Raw genomic sequence first — 21400 nt, 5'->3', positions numbered from 1 at the left:
AGCTTCCTGACATTAGGATGGGATAGCATTGTGTCAAAGTTCCCCTGTAGGATTAAGCTGAGGGCCACAGTTGGAGAGCCTTGGCCTAAGACAGTGTGTTGTCCTGCTTCTACTGCTCTGTGTGTCCTCCCTGGGAACAGATACCTCCAGGAGCCACAGCACAGGAATCCCTATTCTTACCATCACTGGCTCCTAAAGAGACATTCAACAAATCCCAGCATAGACATGGGGAAGTGGGTAAGAAATCCCAACCCAACCTAAGGAACTTTTGGCAATTGATGGCTACTGGGAGGGGAGAGACAGTGTGTTATAGAGATAGGAACTTGGTGGGCCCAGTGGATGGACATTTGTGGACACAAATCAGACCATAAGGCTGTTTATATATATGTACATTAAATTGGATGGGGACAGTAGGGGAAGGTGTGGATAGAGAAGGGGATCTAAATACCATCAAACTGTAGTGCATGAAAACCACAGAAATTCAATAAAAAATAAAATTCAAAAAAGAAAGAAAAATATTTTATTTTTTAAAAATTCTCTTGCATATGTGTGTCTCTGTGTGGGAATATGCACATAAGTGCAGGTACGCACAAAGGTCAGAAGAGGGCTTTGGATCCCCTGGAGCTGGAGTTGAAGATGATTGTGAGTCACCCAATGTGGTGCTGGGAACCAAATTCTGATCTTCTGCGAGGGCAGCAAGAACTCTTACTGGCTTAGTCGTTTCTCCAGTCTCCTTTATTTATTAAAATTGTGTGTGTGTGTGTGTGTGTGTGTGTGTGTGTGTGTGTGTGTGTGTGTGATGTAGATGTGTGGGCATGTACCAGCATGCACATGTGGAGGTCAGAGGACACCTTTGTAGAGTAGGTTCTCCCCTTCCACTTTTATGTGAGTTCTGGGGATCAAACTCAGGTTGTCAGCCTTACACAGCAAGTGTTTCAGCTGCTAAGCCATCTCATTGGCCTTGTTCTTATTTCTTATTTATTTATGTTTTGACTTCTATTTGATTAAGTTGTCTTTTGTCTCAGCTTAGCAGTTCACTTTCATATCCTTTTTTGTTGTTGTTGGGTTTTGTTTGTTTTGAGACGGTGTAGTCCCAGTGGGCTTGGGAACTTGCTATGTAGACCAGGCTGGCCTCTATCTCACAGGGATCTGCCTCTGCCTCTGGAGTACCGCGATTAAAGGCCTGTACCACCATGCCTGCCACAGCCTTCTTTTCAAAGAGGTGTCCTGCTGTTTTGTGGCAAAGATTAAGATCCAGCCCTCCTCCTTTCCTATTAAAAGAGGAAATTATTAAATTGCTGCTTTGCAGCAGTTTGGGGGAGGGATTCCAGAAGTTTGACACATGCTTCCTAAATTCTGCTCACAGAGCTGCCCATGGCATGGCTGTGGAAAACACTGCTTAACTGATCCTTGTCACAGCTTAGCTTGTTGACCTTTCCAAGCAGATTGGAGCCTTCCTTTCAAATGTAGTGAGCACACAAATGAAGCTTTTCACGCCAGCGAAAACTGAGCCCTGTCACTGGAAATGTGACTGGAAATGGACATGTGGGGTTCCCATCACTTCCTGGTGTCCACATCCACAGGAAGGGCCCACAGTTTCTCTCAGATGGTTTCAGTTTAAGCTTTGCCTGGATGTAGGAGCCAGGAAACACTCAGGCAGGGACAAGAGCTCAAACTTTAGGTGAAGTATTACAAAGCTGGCCTCAGGATACTGCTCCCTTTTACTTCTTACTCACTTGCGGATAAAGGCCAGGACCTTCAGATCAGCTCTGACAGGAAAGGATATCTAGGGAAGACCACTGATACGAGATAAGAGCTGGCAGTTGTGTGGGACTCACCTGGAGCAGAGCCAGCTGAGGGTTACTGCCAGGTATTAGGCAGGAAGTTCAAGGTAAAGTCACCAGGGGGCTCAGGGCACTGGATTAAAGACAGGAAAGGGGCGGAAAAGACTTACAATTTTCTGCGTATTGATTTCCACCCTCAGGGCTCTCTTACAAGGGTAAGCAGTAAGTTCATTCATCAACCTAATGGCCAGGCCAAGATGACTATAAACATCTAAGGATTGCATATTACTGGCGGCTGCTATTAACTTGACAAGAGACACCAGAGAAAGCAAGACAGATTGGAAATCAGAGTCTGCCAAGGATGAGAGCTGCTGAGGGATGAGCAGCACCTCTGCCCTGAGAAGTCTGACTCCAGTTCTGTTGTAACTCTTCCTTTGATTGTACACACAGATGCACAGGTTTCTGCACAGAGCCTTCTTCAAGTACAGGAGAGGCCCTCCCTCAGATTTCAAGCTAGGCAAACCCAGAAGTGCACATATCCTTTCTCTATGGAGATTAGAAAGCAGATCATTTTTATCAGCTGGCGCCATCTTGAGCAATTTACCTTGGAAATGAGAAGAGGGATTCCCGTGAGAAACGGAACACTCTGTGGTAGAGGTGGATATAAATGGGAAGAATCATCTTACAAGAAAAACAAACTTACCAGTCTTTGGTGCCATTTGTCATAAAACATAAGCCACTGAAAACTGTGAAAGCTGACCTGGTGCTTTATCGAGCCTTCAAAGCCCAACTCCAAGGTCTGGCTTGATACGGAACTCAAACCTTTCACTCCTCAGTAATGGCAAAAATGTGCTTCCTTGTTAATACTGCCATGCCCCCCACCCTCCACATTAGACCTTGTCAAAGGAGGAAGTGTAAGGACACAGGGTCTCAGTCTCTCAAGGAGATTAGAAGATGGAGCTGTAACCAACTCCCCAGCCAAACTCAGTGACTAATGGCATGGCAATGTGAAGTACATCCCTAGGGAGGTTGGAAATGCTCTGGACATTGCATAAAGTGTGATAACTGAGGCCCGGATCTCCCTGCTGAATCCACAACCATTTTTCTTCCTTGCATTCCTCTGTCTTCCAGCAGTCCCAGTACTGAGTCTTATCTTCCAACTTCTCTGGCTGCTCCTGGTCCTTCCTACCATTGCCTGGCATCAAAAGAGTATGGCGCTGCATATTGCCAGTGCAGGTAAAGATCACACTTCAAACCTGGAAGGACAGTTTCTACTGAAAGCAGATTGCTTTGGCCCCATCAAAAAGTTGAAAAATCTTGGGTGGAATCATCACAAGTCAGGGACCAACCGAACACTTTGAAGAAATGACTGATTTATACAATGTGCATATGGTGGGATTCAGGAGTCTACCATGGTAGGTATCTGCTGTGTACAATTTGCTTGGTGTAGGTATTATTCAATCCTTAGCATAATCCAGTACTGAGAAAGAAATGGAGGTATGAAGACAGAACCCTGGGATGAAAGTCGTACTGATGAGGAAAAAGAACTGGGGCCTCAGCTCTGCATCTGTTGCTACCTAGAGCTTCAATCTCCCCACTCCACACTCAGTGGCTATTGTTTTCACTTCTATGTTTAAATCCAAACTCTAGCTTAGTTGCTTCTAGCCAACATCACAAAACACAAACATTGTAGACAAATACAGTTTTAAATATCATTAGCTTTGAGGCTGGAGGGATGGCCCAGAGGTTAAGAGCACTTGTTGCTCTTCAAGTGGACCTGAGTTTGGGGTGTGTGTGTGTGTGTGTGTGTGTGTATGTGTGTGTGTGTGAGACGCTTGAATACAGTGTCAGTGGAGGCCAGTAGAGGGTGTCAGATTCCCTCATCTCTTGGGTATGTGTTCTACACTGTTTCCAGAATGGCCCTGCCTTATCTGTGGTAGCTGGTTTAACAGCTTACTTTTCCTTTCCTGTCTGCACTTGTTTATATAACCTATTGATCATTATTTTTAGCATCTCCCAAATAAACAACTGTCCTCAGTTCCCTGCCTCCAGGTCAGCATCTGGGAAATACAAAGAAAGATAACATCTCACATTGTGTGAAAGACTTAGGTCTGCATTATGGTTTGAATATGAAATGTCTCTGCTAGACTTAATGTGTTGACAGACTGGTTCCCAGCTGGTGGCACTATTTGGGGAGGTGGTAGAAAATGTGGAGGTAGGGCTTGTCTGGAGGAAGGATGTCATGAGGGGTGTGTCTCTGAGGGTTATATCTGGTCCTCTCTCACCTCCTTACTCTGCTTCTAGTCTGTCATGAGGGTGATCAACCTACTAAAGTACATGCTCTTGCTGATCTGATATTCTGCCCAAGTGCCTGAGGCCAAATCAAGGATGGGACCCTTTGAAACTATGAGCCCAAATAAAGAATCCTCCCTTGAAGTTGTGCTCTCTAATATTTGGTCACAGTGATGGGAAAAATAATAGAGGGAGCCTGTTCCTGTTTTTCTGCCTTTTCTTTTGGTATGGTCTCCTTGCTATGGTATGTAATTCTGTGGCAAATGAGTGCCTTCCCTTAATACCCAAACTCAGGCTGCAAGCTCTCTTGCCCCTGGATTTGGATTGAAACTTACTCTTTCATGTCGATATCTATTCCCATTGTGTCATGCAATAGACCAGTACCAGGAAGATGTACACAGGATCCAAGCCCCTTCTTTGAATCAAACAATCATTTGCTCTCCCTACACTCTTCACAGTCACTTAAGGTATGCAAAGAGCAGGAGTTCTGACAAGCTTCGAATACTCAGAGTCAAGTTCTTAAATGATCTGATGCCACCCTGCCTCCAGGAGTGCTGCTGGCTCTTTGCTGCCCAGGGCAGCCTCTCCCGATCCTGCTGAGTTCTCTTCTGCTGGGTCATTCCTTTGCTCCCTTTTGAGCCCACCCCATGTCAACTCTCCTCACAGCAGCTCCTTCTGAGGCTCATGTGGCAACCCTGAACACTTATCCAAAGATGTTGCCAAATGGGACTAGCCAAATGGGACTATTACAGTAATGACTGGCTTTACCTTGGCACATCTGGACTTCAAAGCAACTTTGCTGCAACCCTGTAGGGCAGTTGGTACCTTGTATTTTAATTACCTGCTGACATGTCTTTGGCCCCATAAGGGCTAGACCTCACTCATCTCCATTATTTCTAGTGGCTGGTGCAGTCCTTGGCACTTAGCAGGTACTTAATAACTGCTGTCCAAAGAAGTCCATTCCTGTTCAACAGAGGCCAAGGCCCTGTGTGCCAAGGCACACCTCAGGAGTTGGTTTTTTCCTTCTACACAATTGCTCTGGGACTGAACTCCATGGCAAGTGCCTTAACCAGCTAGGCCATGTCATTGGCCCCAAGTTAGTTTTATTTAAGTGAGGAAAAAAGTTAGCATGTAGTCATTCATGTATACCCCACATCTTTATAAATAGCCTCTCGATAATAATAATAATAATAATAATAATAATAAATAATAATAATAATAACTCCAAGGAAGTGGCCTTGTATTAGATGAAGATAGAAAAATGCATTTCATGGGGTGCTTTAGTTTGGATCTGACTATCCCCCAGAGGCCCTGGTGCTCTTGGAAGGTGGTGGAGTTTCTAGGAGGTGGGGCTTAGTGAAGCACAGTTGGGTCATTGGGGATATGCTCTTGGATGGGTTAATTGAAGGACACAATGGTTTATTTATCTGTCTCTGTCTCAGTGTCAATCATTCTTGCAGCAATTCACTGTAGGTTGTCAAAGGCCCCTAAACAGCAGGCCAACCAACCATGGTCTGAAACCTCTGAAATCAGCAGCCAAAACAAGCCTTTCTTCTTTTTAAGTTGATTTTCTTAAGTATTTTGTCATGGTGATGAAAATACATAGGGTATTTGGTGTTCAGTCTCAAAAGCTAATATATCATTAAGTATGCACTGGCAGAGAGGACTAGAGACCTTAGAGGCATGGTTTCTAGTTCTTCTGTGGCTCTAGACAAGAGAGGTGTCCCTGCATCCATGCATCCATCTACCTATCCAGCCATCCAGCTATACCTCTAGGGCGACAGGTCCTGTGTAGCCAGGTAAGAAGCCTACATAGGTGACACATGAGCTGGGATTTGAGGGCAGAATAGTTCATTAGACAACAACAAGGAGTATGGAATACCTCGCTACAAGCAGTTTCAGTCATGAAGGACTGATTTGCGTGTGCACAGTGGGGTACAGTGTACTATGAGTTAGGAAAGAAGGGAGACAGGAAGGACCAGGCTTAGGATGACCTTAGAGGAATGGCCGGGGAGTCTGAACACCATCCTGAAGAATGTGAAGCAGGCGGAGGGGCGAAGCTTAGTTCCTTTAAAAAATTTTATTTATAAATGAGAGCAGAAGGCTTAACTGTAATTGGGGTGATCTACACTGTGTACTTACTGTATTAATAATTGCTTTATATGTTTAATTGAAATTAAGTATCTATAAAATTGCTTTTGTTTCAGTCTATATTTATGTGGCTCTACTGTACACTTCACTCAACAGGAAGTATGGGGCAGGGCTAATTTCTGAATTCTATCCTTTTCTTTACAATGAGTGACAGGAGTTGGTGGGAAAACCCTTCAGCAGCCTTCTCACTCCTGAGGGGAATGAATCTGAGGCGTGTTGCAATCAGATTCTCCGAAGACTAAGCCTTATTGCCCACAGTGGTTACCCACTCATCAAAGCGCTTTTCTGTGTTCCTTTTCTGGTCTGAACTTCCCACTCCCACACAGAACCTCCTGAGACACCCTCTAAGTAGAAGGGGAATGCTTTGGGAAATTTACTTCTGTTTTCTATTAATAGCAATTTTTTTTTTGGTCTTTTTGAGACAGGGTCTCCCTGTAGCCCCAGCTGTCCTGGAACTCACTATGTAGACGAGGCTGGCCTTGAACTCACAGAGATCCACCTGCCTCTGCCTCCCGAGTGCTGGGATTTTTAAAAGTTACGTTTTCCCATTTCATCTTGAGATATGCTTTTATAGGTTTTGTGTTAGAACCTTTTTATAAAGCTCATAACTGAGGCACATCGTCCACATGACAGGGTGGGTGAGCTCTCTTGGCCACCTCTTGCTATCCACCTAGGTGCAGCTAGATCTGGTTATGGCCATTTATATCTCCAGTTGATGAACCTTGCAATATGGTTTTCATGGGACAGGCACCTTTTTTCCCCTATCACTTTGCCTGGCTGCTTTCCTCGTTGATCCTGATGTCTTGGTGCCCTGCCCCCACTCTCACACTAATGTTCACAACATCACAAGGGGCCCATCATATCTTCTCATCTTCTGCCCAAATGAAACCTCGGGTTTTCTAGGTCAAATGTTTTTGTTTTTCTGACCTGGAACTCACTATCAGGAACTCATAGACCAGGCTGGCCTTGATCTCACAGAGAAATGCTTGCATCTGACTCCTGAATGCTGGGATTAAAGGCATGTGCCACCACATCCAGCTTCTAGACCAAATTTTTTACAGGTCATTGGGGATTCAGTGATTAACCTCATGTGCCCCCATTGTCTCCATGGCCAGATATAGTAGCTTATGATGTAATACATGTGGCCTTCTTAGAAACATCGTCCTTGACTGACCACAGCCCCTCTGTCTAGCATGCTTGTCCCCCGCAACTTCCAGGAAAGACAAGTTTGTTGGGAGACTTAGGCTCTAAGGCCTCCCTAGCCCAATCCACATGAGGCCAGATCTAACCTGACAGCATGCTTCTTTTATTACTCACTTTCCTCATTGTTCTTCTCCTGAGAACATTCTCAGTGAATCACACATACAGGATCTTATGCTGGGACAAAGGAACAGGGAAACCTGGACTTGCTGGTGTGTAGTATACAAATAGTACTTCCTAGCCCTGAACAGCTGTAGAACACACACACATGATCATTTCCTGATACTAATCCCTGTAAAAGACATTTCACAACATCATTTAGCAGAGAACAAAAATCAGGAAATAATATAAATATGTAACCAGAAGAATCTGTAGGAAATCCATAATAACCACATGGCAGAATATTATGCAGTCTTCAGACCAACAAGAAAAATAGGGTGGAGGGAAAAAAGCAACAGGCAGGAGGCTACTTGGTATACAAAAATAACATGCCAAGTGCCACATATGGAGAGGCCAACTGTGACTAAACTTTCTGCCAGCCAACAGAGATGATGAAGTCGTCAGTCACAACCCTGTGTCCAGAAGAAACAAGCCAAAATGCTCAATGAAGGTCCAGCTATTTCCAAGTTTAAGGATGAAGAGAAATTTCTCCTATAGGTCCTGAGTGAGAGGAAAGTCTGTGTATTGCCATCTCCCTGTCACCAATCACCTCTTTCCAGTTACCACAGAGATAGGTTTCACGGGTCTTGTCCCTGAGTAAGCCCCTGCCTTCCACTTCACACAGGGAATAAGCACCAGGGCATATGTAGTTCTCCAAAAGAGATTCAGGATGTGGCCAGAGATAACAGAACCTTATAGCTTACACAGTTCTCCCTTCGCAGGGTTCAATTCAGGGACAATTTTTAGGGTGGAGAAGGTGGATGGAAGCCATACCCTTCCTGTAGTCCTTGATGGCTTTTGTGGACTTCCCCTGAGATGATTTCTTGGAACATTTTTTTGAGCACTGCCATTCTGGGTGGTTCCATGTGCTTGAGTAGGCCCTTAGGCTGAGGAAGGTCAGTACAGTCCTATCACAAGAGGTACACCTGGCAGGATAAGTACCTGAACAGAAGGCTTCCCCTTCTACCTGCTCAAATTTACACCTAGGGCTACAAATGTGCTAAGGATTGAGGTGAAGGTTTTCCTCGAAAAGTGAATTGGGTTCCATTTTAATACTGAGCCCAAGACACAGTATGCCCAATGCTGTTAAGAGTGAGAAACTGCAGACACATGCATCTGAACAGCTGTCCCCTGAGCAACTGAATAGAACTGGGTCTTTCTGCATCCCCTGTTCCTCCTCACTGCTCCTCAGCTTCCTCAAAGGTGGGGCCCTGAGGAGCCTCAGGGAGGAGAAAATTCCTTGTATCATGCTTTCTAAACTTCATTTGAATAAGTCAATGTATTGGACAAAATACTCAATTCATGGAAATCATTTAATTTCCTCAATTCATCCAAAATGTGATGGAAATGAATAAACACGTTGAAGTGTCAGCCAACACAGGCAACTGTGTAATAGAGAACATGAAATATGTTATTACTGATAACAAGTGTGATCAGGAGTGATCTGTACTTATTTATTATTTTTACAACTACTGGCATAAAGCTACAATTTTTTAATAACGTAAGTATGCTGGAGATAATAACTGTACCATTTTAGAGTAGGGACCAAAAATACCATAGAGGGAGAGCTCACAAGAAAAGAGGGATGGCAGCCAATGCAAGATATAGTTATTCTTCAAGGTAAGTATTTTGACAGCTGTCTTGGCTAAACCCAACAACTTTCTTAGTCCAGGATGGAAAAACTCCTAACGATTCCAAGCATCACATAGCCGCAGCTATGAAGCAAGCCAGCAGGTGCACTGCCTGGTGAATGGCTCTCTTTCAGAGTGTCTTCCTTACCTTCTGCCACATGTTGATGAAGAAGAGTTCCCGGGAAACATTGAAGGACACATTGGCATCATAGGCATCATCCCCAAGGTTGGAGATGGAGATGTTCAGAGAGATATTCTTCACAGCTCCCAAAGCTAGATAGGGGGTTTTCTCATCAATACTGCAAAGAAAAGTAAATAACAATGAATACTCCAAAGCTTACAGTTATGTAACATGAGGTATCATGGGCTAGTTGAGAATGGGGGTTGGAAATTGGAATCAGAACCACAGTTCCCAGGAGTCCCATTCTCCAGGCATGTATCTATAGACAATGAGTCATCCATGGGCCTCTGCTTCCTCATCTAAAACATAGGGCTCTACTTTTTCTAACTTCCTAAACTGTTATGTGGTTTGTAGGAAATTTTATACATTGAACTTGGAATAAACTATACATGGAATTCTTGCATTCAGATATTTTGAGAAAACTTTACATTTTGATCATCACATTCTAGATTTGATGATTAGTGTTAATTGTTCACTTGACAGAATCTAGACTCACTTGGGAAGATGGGTCTCTGGGTGATATATTAATTGAGGTAAGAAGACCCACCTTAATTGTGAGTGGGACCAGTCCCTGGACAGGAATCATGAACTGTATAAAATGGAGAAATTGCGCTGAGCACAGGCATTTATTCATATTTCTGCTCTTCACTGAGGAAGCAATATGACCATCTCGCTCAAGCTCCTGCTACCTTCCCACCATGTGGGACTGGAACCTGGATCTGTGAGCCAAAAGAATCATTTTCTCCCTTAAGCTGCTTTAGTCAGAGCAGCTTATCACAGCAACAGGAAAAGAAACCTAAATGCTAGGGAAATGGCTGCATGTAACATCAAGGAGACAGAAAATTCATTCATGAAAATATACAAGTCAGACTAGAGAATATTTAGAAAGCATGTGGAGAAGAGGAAGTACCTGATCTGGAGAAGTGGACTTCGGTTTTGAATACACTAGTCAGGGAAGCCTCACTGAGGAGGTGACTTCTCACTAGAAATCAGAGAAGGGGAGGAAGATAAGCAGAATCCAGGGCCTACCAAAAGAGGTCCCTGCTGTGAACCTAGAACGTTCAAGGAATAGAAGGGAGGCCAGAAAGCAGTGATCAGGGTTGGAGGAAATGAGTTCATAAAGGTGAAGGGAGTGGGGCTAGGAGATACTGCAGGTCTTGATGGACCATCAAGACCTTGGTTTAAAGCTGAGAGAGGAGGGAGGAGCCCTTGCAGGGCTCTGAGCAGTGAAAAAGAGTGTCCTAGGGTGCACATCAAGAGGAGGCTCCTGCTGGCTATGATGGGAACTGTCTGTGGAGCAGTCTTGAGAGAAGCTGGGTGAGGAAGCTCCAGCAGTAAGCCAGCTAGAAGAAGGTGAAGGCTCAGCCCAGGGCGGGGGCAGTTCAAGTACAGAGACAAGCCACACTCAGGTTATGTTTCTAAGGCTGTGCCAACAGATTTTTTTCCTCATGAATTAGATGAGAGGTGTTAGAGGAAGAAGAGCCAAGGGTGGCCCTGGGGTCTTGGAATTCAGCAACACCCAGAGAAGAGCTGCCATTTAGTGAGATGGGAAAGGCTGTGAGTAGAGGGGTAGAAAGCCAGATGCCTGTTGGATTTTACAGGAGATGCAGAGGCAGCTTGGTGCGTGAGTTGGGAGTCGAAGGAGGCATTTGGGCTGGCGATCTATGTTTGGAATACAGTAGACCTTAGAGACATTAGAGACAGAGCGTAGAGAGAAGTTAGATTTTTCATTTAGAAGCTGGAAGATGAGGAGGAGCCAGCAAAGGAAGCAGGTGTGGCTAGGGATGTAGAAAGGAAATCAAGGGAGATGGCACAGAGGGGCCACCAGAGACTCTTTCCAAGAGAGGAATGTCAGTTTTGTCCAATGTGGCAGATAGGTCAAAAAAAACCCTGAAGAATTAGAACTGGTCATTGGAATTAGTTACCTAGAGCAGGGCTTCTTAAACTATTTCTACTTGTGACCTCTTTATGCTGCCCTGGTTTCATTTCTCTTGTTGTGATAAATTCCCTAACAAAAAAGCAACTTATGGGAAAAGGGGTTTATTTTGGATCACAATGCTGGTTAATAGTCCATCATAGCAGGCAACTCAAGGCGTCAGGAACTTAAAACAGCTGGTCACATCATGTCCACAGCAGAAATACGTGGAGGCATGAATGCTTGCTACTCAGCTCACTTTCTCCATTCTAGGACCGAAACCTAGGGAATGGTGCCATCCACAGTGGGCCAGGGCTTCCCATATCAATTATCATAATCAAGATGACCCCCCCACAGATAAGCCCACAGGCCAACCTGACCTAGACAATCCTCATTGAAGCCCTCTGCCCAAGTGATTTTAGATTGTGTCAAGTTGACAATTAAAACTAATTACCATAGTGTCTGAAATTTTTTACATGACCCTGGGTAAATAAGTATATAAAATAGACACGTGGATCAAATGTTTATTGATAATAAATCATAAGCCTATTTTAAAGTAATTCTTTGGTATACATAGAATTTTACCATTTATTGAAGATGAAAGAAAATTTGTAAATGAACAAGATGGATGTGCTTATCTGTCTACCATAACATAATCCTAATTTGGTACATGGTGAGGAGCGATGGTAGGAAATTATCGAAAGTCTTTGTTTTCTGTAATTAAATCATTATGTTCTCTAAGAACAGAAAACTTGTTGTGTACAAAAAAAATCCAACTCATAACACATAGTATCCTCAAATTTGAGCTGAGGTGTTTGGGGAAGCATCTGTGGGCACTGCATGGTGTGAGGGGATGCACAGTACAAAATGAACATGCTATGTGTTCAGAACCAAGGCTGCAGTGAGGCTGAGTGATGCAACATGGGTGAGAGCTGCCAGAAACACCTTAGATCTGAATCCATATTTAGGCATTTTGAGTCCAAAAACCTTTTACCATTGCCAAGATTTTGCACACCCATCCACATTCAGCTATGTGACCCCATGTTGGATTGTGACACACAGTTTAAGAAACTTTGATCTAGACAGAGGTCACTGGTGACCTTGTTATGAATTACATAAGTGAAATCATGGTTGAAAGCCTGACTGGTGTGAGAGGAGAATGAATGAAAACAGAAAGTACAGACGGCTATTGGGAGGAGTTTCTTTCAGAAAAGAGGAACAGAGAAACAGGATAGTCATTGCTGGGGAAGTTGGCTGGAGAGATGATTTTTTAAAAATTTGGGAATTACCATAATATATTTGTATGCTAATGGGAAGGATCCACCAGAGAGGGAACAATAAACTAACAAACACATGACAGAGGACAATTGCTCTTAGGGCCTGGTGAACACATGGAAAGGCTGGGGGTTGCTGTAAGAAAGCGGAACACGAGGCATGTTGTGCATGTGTGGTTGAAGAATGCAGACTCCTTTGTAACTGCCTGCATTTTGCACTGAAAGAGAAGCAGAGTTAAAGACAGGGAGGGTAGAGAGTGTTTGAGGATGTGGTGAGGGAAAGAAATGGTATCCAGGAAGGTAGGGACATCAAGGGTCAGGGATGAGGATGGAGATGAGGGTGATGATGAAGATGCACCCAAGACTGATGAGCACCAAATCATAGCAGCTCTGGGAAAAATCAAATCTCACCAGTGTCTAATCTTTAGTTGGCCAGCCAGTTAATGGAAGATGTGAGGAAGCATGAGAAAATTTGTGCAATGGACAGTTGTTTCTTTTGGCTATTTGGCTTTGGGGACTCCTTGATAGACATGAGGGGCATATCAACAGAAAATGGGAAAAAACCTACCCCTCCCTTGTGGGCTCTAGGCTGTGGACACCTGATTAAGTATGGTCCCATGATCTAAGGGTATTCAAGCCATCTTAATGTGGTACCTAATGCTCTGAAGTTTGAGGGTTGCACAAAGACATTACATTTCAGTCCTCTGTGGGCATATGAGGTGGCTGTATAAGTGTTGAAGACGTAGAAGTAGCTTCCTGAGCTAAGCTCGGCCTCCCTTGTTTCCTGTTGAAGTTGGTTCCCCAGCTTTGAAGCCTCTGCTTTCAACCAGCTCATATCTTTCTAATAATTCATTTTATGCTCAAATTAGCCAGCATATGTTTTTGTTGTCTGCAGCCATTAATACAGCTAATACAGCATGGAAGAAAACTGTTCAAACTCTCCATAGGCTATGATATTTTGAAAGACAAATTTCGGGGGGAAGGAATCACCATTATCCATCCATGGACAGAAGACCTTGCTCTTTAGTACGTCTGGCACTTCAACAAGAATAACATGTGCAACAAGAAATCTGATGGCCTTGCTTTGGAAGCAAGAGCTCCGAGGATCCAAACAAGATGTGAAAAATTAACTTAGAGTCCAAATTCTTGAATGGTCTCCAATAAATTCAGACCTTGACCTTAAGCTATTGTGGCAATGATTTATTATTGTTGGCCATTGGGGTTTTAAACAATTGATGGGTTATTTCTGTCCCCCTGTTTGGTTTTGTAAGATAAAAGGAGGAATCATCAGACCTTGAGTTAAGAGAACAGCAATAGCCTAGCTTTATCTAGAGGAGGACCTGAGTACAGTTCACAGATAGCCAGCACCGCAGAGTGACCACAGGGTCTGTGGAATATTAAGCAGAGAGGAAGCATAGACAGGCATGTGACCATTGCTGAAGACTGTCTCCTCTTTCCAGTATTGTAGTTCATAAGACCAGTCTCTTTATCTCATGTGTAAATGCCAAGGAGTTGAGCCAGGGACCTCTGAACTTCTGCCAGCTCCCCATCATGGGCCTCTGCCACTTAATCACACAACAAGGTCATTTCTGGGTTTTCATTGTCAAGTGATTCAAACGTGGCCCTGTGATTAAGGGAAGCCAGGCACCTTCCAGGGCAGAATGTGAACTCAAAACTTTTAAAAAGAAGCTTCAAAGTTGTTTTCATTCTTTCTCTGAGGCTAAAAATCTATAACCAAAACAGTACGTCGCTGCCTCCAAAGTTATTCTTAGAAATAAAATGAAAATACAGTTTACTAGGGTGAAGCTGGGTACTGTCAAACAAGTTGTCCTGAAACCTCCCAGGAACTGGTGTAAGTGCTGATTCTAGAGAAGAGAAATCATCAAGTAGAGCGCTCAGGCAACTGCACAAGAGGCCTGAGCCTCCCATGCCTACAGAGGCCACTCCTTTCCACCACTACCACCCCATCCTCTACCTCCTTGTCTGACAGTGTCGTGGTGCCAGGAGGCTCTTTCTGGTCTCCCTGAATGGATGAAATAAGCCTCCCTAGCATGAACTCATCAGCATGCCTGCCCATTAGCCCTTCTCAGAACCTGCCCAACGTGACCACATACTCATTTTTGATAAGAGAACTGTGTTGCCCCAGCCCAAATCTAACAGCAGGAGGCAGAAACCTTCATCTCGGTTGCTCAACACTGAACTCCCAGTGTCAGAATTGGTTCTAGAACATCATTTCTCAGGGAATACAATTTCCTGCCAATTAGGAGGATTGTTCTTCAATAAAAAAAGAACCATGACATGCTTGGAATGGAACCCCTATTGTGGTGGATTGCTTTAATCTTTCAGCAGGCCTGTCAGAGGCTGGTGTCTCCCAGGAGGAATTAATGAACCCTTATTGAATGACCAAACAAACATCCCCAACATCTTTGTAATCGACCATCAACTCAATCTTCACATTTCCAAGAGGAAGAAGTTAAGCCCTGGAGAGAGGAACCCACTCAACTGAGGTTAGCCAGCCATGTGGGGGTCTGAGCTGGAGTTCGTGCCAAACTCCCTTAGCCATCCTCACTGCTGCCCTTGTATAATAAGCTCCGTCTAAATCAGGAAGGGCTTTGGCAAGAAAGGTTCTTTTAATGACATCGGAATAGAACGAGACTGTGAAGACCAGCCTCTCTGGAAACTCTGCCAAAAGCGTAAAACAATCGCACACAGTTCATGTGCCAGATACTCCATGGGTGCTTATTTATTTACTGAAGGACAGTCTTTCTCATTATCAAGGAATTTTATCCTCTGATAAAATTTCCCTTCACTTCTAATTTGCTTGCACAGTCCTTTAAGTGGGCCATGTTACTTTGTATGTGGATCTCGTTGGTGTACTTCCATGTGAAAAGCGCCTGTAATTGTCAATGGAGGATTCAGACTGTACTATAAGTACTATAAGACTGTACTGTTTCTATAAGGCCTGTCTTCTAACACTTCTGGAGCTGCTGGACACAGATTGCTTGTTCGTTCTTAAACTATTCTGTCCTAATATATCTCATAGCAGCTCTTTTTTGAACATGTTATAGAATTCATAATACTTGAGTATGAATTCATTTACTACTTCAAATGTCAGGTGCTACTGGTGACCACTTGGGAGCCCTGTGAAGCCCCAGATTCTCTGACACTGTCAGAGGCTGGGTACTGCCTGACCTCATTCCTCACTGTACACTGTAATGACCATTCAAAGTTCCTTACTGGGTAAACCTAGAGTGTTGACTAGTCACATACACTGAAACATTGACAAAATAGAATTTTCTCCCCTGTAGCCAGATAAATTTTCTGATGATTCAATAGGAAAAAAAGTAAAGTGGCTAAAGGATGGTTAGTAATAATTTTGGAAGCTGGATAAATGGCTTAGGGGTTAGGTGCACTTACTGCTCTTGCAGAGGACCTGAGTTTGGTTCCCTAGCACCCACATCAGGTGGCTCACAACCACCTGTAACTCCAGATCTAGGGAACCTGATGCCCTCTTCTGGTCTCTGAGCACAGCACTAACATGCATATATTCACACATAGACACACACATATACACATACACATACATAATTAAAAATAATAAATCTTTCCAGATGTGGTGGTACACCCCTTTAATCTCAGCACTCAGGAAGCAGAGGTGGATGGATCTCTATGAGATTGAGGGCAGCCTGGTCTGCACAGTGAGTTCCAGGCTAGCTGGTGCTACAGGGAGACTGTCTCCAAAAGACCAAAAACCTTTAGAAAGATGGTTACTTTTTCCACTAGATAATTTTAGATGTTCCTAAAGGTTAAAGATATAAACAGCAACCTTATTTATGGATACAATCTGCCAGAAAATATTATGATTGCCTTTGGCTCCTAGCATCAAGCTAGCCCAAGTAAAAAATGCTAATGCAGGCATTGAGCAAGTATACCCTAGTCAATTATAGCCCTCAGCATTATTACAGATAAAACATTTGCCAATCATAACTAGAGGTAACATAAAGTAGATTAAATTGGTTGCTTATAAAAGAGTCAAGCTGGGGCTAGAGAGATAGCTCTGTTATTAGGAGCACTTATTATTGAGAGGACCTGGAGTTCAGTTCCCAGCACCCACATGGCAGCTCATAACTGTCTATAATTCCAGGTCCAGGGGAGTCTGATGCCCTCTTCTGGGCTCCATGAACATCAGATAGGCACATACATACATGCAGGCAAAACACTCATACACATAAATATGTCAAATTGAGGGCTGGAGAGGTAGCTTAGTGGCAGAGTGCTTGCCTAGCACACACAAAGCTCCAGGCTTCATCCTTCCCACTGAAAAGAAAAAAAAACCCTACAATGATAGTATTTAATGCTTTAAGCTCACTTGTAAAATGTTCTAGTATGTGAATTACTGAAAAAGAAAAGGTATGCATGTAGCTTTTTGTTCCCCATAAAGTAATTTTGAATTCTACCTAAATTTGATATCCAGGCTATATATCAGGGAAGTAATTGTCATTTGTTATATGTAATGTGATGGGGAAAGGAGGTAAGCCAGGTGCATCTAGGGAATAGGAGCATCTTCACTTGGGATGCCCTAGAGGCAGAGTATAAGACAGATTTGAGTAATCTTTTTAAGAAGCGGTCCCCAAAATTCATGCAGGAAATGAGACATAGAAGAAAAGGTAACTGACAAGCGCCACAGCATCAAGCCAGTCACCTCCCTGGGCACCTGGTACTTAATCTTCCTGGAGAATGACAGGAAACTGTGAAAAACACAGGTCTCTTAGTGATTCACTCTGGGATGAAGGATTATTTGTGTGCTGATTCTGGGTTGTCATTGGTTGAGGGCTGTTATAGCCATAGGAGGTGGGCATCCATGCCAAGTACCTCTGATGGGCAGAACAGGCAAAATGTTGCAGTCCCTGGTAGCTGGAACCAGGCCAGGAATGCAGGACAGAGATAGAAAAGATCTAGACTGTATGGACACTGCCTGGTACAGAGTTCTCCACAGGAAATGGGGGTAGGATACCCCATCAGTTAATCCTGTCGCCTCTGAATAAGAGGGACCCAGGGTCCTTCTAGAAGGAGCCCCAGGCTCAGGATAAAATGTAACCCCTTCCTTGTGGTCCACAAGCAATTGCCACAGGGGTCCATCCCAGGTACCAAAATTTCAATTTCTTTTGTGTGTCACAGGCACACGTGTGTGTTTGTGTGGAGGTCAGAGGTCAACCTCAGATGTCATTCCTCAGGAGCCATCTACCTTGTTTTTTGAGACAGAGCCTCTAACTGGCCTGGAGCTCACCAAGCAGGCTAGGTTGGCTATCCAGCGAGCCCTCGGGATCTGTCTGTCTCCATCTCTGCAGCACTGGATTCTAAGCATGCATTACCATACAAACCCAGGAACTGGGTACGAAGGCACGAGGTGAACCCGAAAAGTAAACAAGGGGAAAGGAAGAAAACCAGCTATTACACCTAGCACTGTAGTACTGGAAAGAGAAGGTGGGTGACTAGAGGTGGAACTCCAAGGGGGATCCCAGAGCATGAGGCAAAGGAGCCATTGCTGGGATGCTGCTCAAGGTGAGTGGGGTTCAGAGACTTACCCTGAATCTTCTCTACCTTCTTCCCTTCAGTCTTACCATTGACTGAACCTAACAGGAAGTTGTCTGGCAAGGCAGCATGGAAAATGTAATTTTTTTTTGTTTCTTTTTTACAGAGGCAGCTCCTTGTGTGCTCAAGAGAAAGGTGGGGAACAGACTGGTCCCTCATGTTTTCAGACCACATCTGTCAGCTTGCAATAACTTGAAGAAACTTATGGTTCTCTTAACTCATCACAGCTTCTCCTGTGACAGGCCTCTGGACAAGGAAAATTTAAAGCCCAGCAACGGAGTACAGTAGAGTTGATCTCATGAAACACTGTAAGTCCCCAAATTTCTCTGTTCCATAGGATTAGAACATTTTTTCTTGTTGTCCCATTTCAACTAGTGACTGTTTATTAACTGGGCTTCCGATGGCCTTTATTAAAAAGACAAATGATTTAGAATCCAAATATCAGTTTTTACTGCTACAGAAAACAAAACAAAAAAAAGGCGGTCTAGCTATTACAGCAAATATTGCGGGATTCATTTCACTAACCAAGAATACCAAAAAGGATATCCTATCTGTTTCTGTTATAAAGTACAAAGATCACCAGGAAATATTCAAAAGGGAGTCTCAGAGTGTGCTTAGTATGTGTGAGGCCCTAGATTTGACCCAGGAAAGAAGAAGGGAGGAAAAGACCAGGGAGAGAGGAGTGAAAGAGGGAGGGGTGCTTAAATATTTTCTGCCCCAAAGATGCATTTCTTAGTCAAAAAAATCAAATCAAACTTTGTTTTCTACCTTAATATTCTTCAGAGTGATACTGTTATTGTCTTCTCCCATGGTCAGCCTGTATCTCACTTCTCATAAACACAGGCAACCTCTTGGGGCTACAGCCTGAGCCCTGGGCCCCTGCTCTAACTGCACCTCACCTGCCGAGGTTCTGCATGCTAATTACCTCAGAACATTTTCACTCCACACCCTTTGGCGTGCTTCCCTTTGCTTATAGTTTAGCCTGCCTGGGCTCTGCCTGTTTCTCCACTGTAACCATCTTCCATATCCCATTACCCCTCAGGTTCTCCTCCAGCTACACTGCCTTTGATCCCCTTGGCTGCATACCCCAGGAACCTGGCCTATTTGTCAACTGAATCTTGAAGGTGCTATGCTTGCACAGCTGCCCCAAGCCCCAACAGCATCTATTTGCACATCTGAGTGTTCTCAAACACATATGAAAATAAAACCTGAATAGAAACAGCTTATATTAATTACATTATCTTCTGCTTTTGTTTTAAATGCACATACTTAAGTACAGCAGTTCTCAGTTGCTTTCTATAGTCAATAGACATTAAGAAGAAATATTAAGTGGAAAATATGAGAAATAATTCATAATGCTTCATACTAAGCATCACTCTGAGAAGTATGATGTCATTTCATGCCTCCTACCCTCTCCTGCCTTGGCTATGAATCATCCTTTTGTTCAGTATATCCACAGTGTATAGGCTACCTACTCATTAGTCACATGACTAGCTACCTTGGTGAAAAGACTGAATACTTCAGTGTCAGAGTCTGTTTTCAAGTTTTTATTTTCTTATTTTACTTAATGATGGCCTTGGAGAATAGTGATAGTGGCCATTTTAGCAGTGTAAGTTATGACTGTCCTATTTTATTGTCGTTAATTTTACTATGTATAATTTGTAGGTTAAATTTTATCATAGGCATGTACACATGGGAGAAAACACGGCCTGTAAAATTTAAGTTCAGTCTTCCTTTCAGGAATTCACTATTAGTCCTGGAACATATTTCCTGAGATTAAGGGAGAATGACTGCAGCTTTCATAGTCCATGCTGTTTGTTTGTTTAGTTATTTATGAGACAAGGTTTCACTACGTAGCCCTGGACGGCCTGGGACTCACTATGTAAACCAGGCTAGACTTGAACTTGCAGATTTGCCTGCCTCTGCCTCCTGAATGCTGGGATTAAAGGCATGTGTTATCATGCCCCACTTCATACTGTTTATATTCTCAACATCACATAAACCAACAAGACTATCATTAAATAGAATATGATATATATTTATCTATGTAGAGTCTAATTTTTCCAACAGTGGGTTATTATGCCACGTGGTTTGAGATGTGCTTCACATCTCACTGTGCTCTATATGTCTTTTCCAGTCATGGGGAACCAGCCTAGCATGGTTATTAGCTCCAGCTGGGGATGGAGCACTCTGTGTAAGGCATTGCAATTGAGATTTACTCCGAGTTAGAGAAAAGGTTCCTAGGCCCAGATTTCTGGGTTGAAAAATTCACTTTTATACAAAGCAGAAAACCTTTTTACTTTCTTCATAGATACTCATCTGAGCCAGTGTTATGCTCATAAAATGAAAGAGAAATGCATTTACTAAGGTAAAATTAATTAAAATAGCAATTTCCTTAGCAATGTTCTGATAACTACAAGTACTTAAAAAATGCTTGCCAGGCAGGGGTGGTGGAGTGATGTGCACTTTAATCCCAGCACTCAGGAGGCAGAGCAAACGGATCTCTGAGATATTGAGGCCAGCCTAGTGTACATATTGAGTTGCAGGCCAGCTGGGGCTATGGCAAGAGCCTGCCTCAAAAAATCAAAAGCAAATAAACAAACAAATATGCTTATGCCTCTGATGATTTTGACTCCAGCTCCAGCTCATTTAATGTAATTCACATAATGGCAAAACCAGGACTTGCTTTGACAGCCTTGCTCTTTCTAATGAAGAAACATAGCAAGCCAGGGGACCCTCCCCAAGCCTCTGGGTAGCTCAAGCTCTTCCTGTCCCATCTGTGGAACTGTTAAAGGGAACGCTGGATCCCCCCATAACAGAGTAATTCAGAGCCTCGTCAGCCTTTACTTCAGGAGTTTCCGGAATCACTAAGTCTGGGGACATCTGGAACAAATCAGGTTCATTCGCTGTAACAACTGGATTAAGGACAAAGGATACTTTGGTGTGTGGGGGGAGGCAGAGGAGTTCTCAAGATCTGTGGATGGTTTGGAGATCTGATGTCACGAGGCAGGAGTGGTACATAGCAGTGCCTGCCTTAGCCCAGCCAAGGGCACACTGCTACACTTTGTCATGGCCACCCTTTTAACACTACAGAGCTCATCTGCATTTCTCTGAAGCTGGACAGCCTCATGACTCAAGAAGTCACAGAGCCCTTGACAGGTAACTCTGTTGGGGCCTAGTGTTTCCCAACTGGCTATGTCAATGGAGATAGGTCTCTCTCT

At 43.6% G+C, this 21400-nt stretch overlaps 1 protein-coding gene across 2 annotated transcripts in view; it reads right to left on the bottom strand.

The window, feature by feature from the left end:
• Positions 1-21400, bottom strand: part of Itga9 (integrin subunit alpha 9) — a 365552-nt gene that overhangs the window by 123699 nt on the left and 220453 nt on the right. For both annotated transcript variants that reach the window (XM_008855995.3, XM_029555637.1), the window contains one exon: positions 9366-9516. In XM_008855995.3, coding sequence (XP_008854217.1) covers positions 9366-9516 — 151 coding nt within the window. The remainder of the gene's footprint in view (positions 1-9365; positions 9517-21400) is intronic.

The sequence above is a fragment of the Nannospalax galili genome, unplaced genomic scaffold, assembly GCF_000622305.1.
Source record: "Nannospalax galili isolate Female #2095 unplaced genomic scaffold, S.galili_v1.0 scaffold1210, whole genome shotgun sequence".
Classification (NCBI taxonomy): Eukaryota; Metazoa; Chordata; class Mammalia; order Rodentia; family Spalacidae; genus Nannospalax; species Nannospalax galili.
The sequence above is the reverse complement of the archived record's forward strand: the minus strand, read 5'-3'. Positions and strand labels throughout refer to the sequence as shown.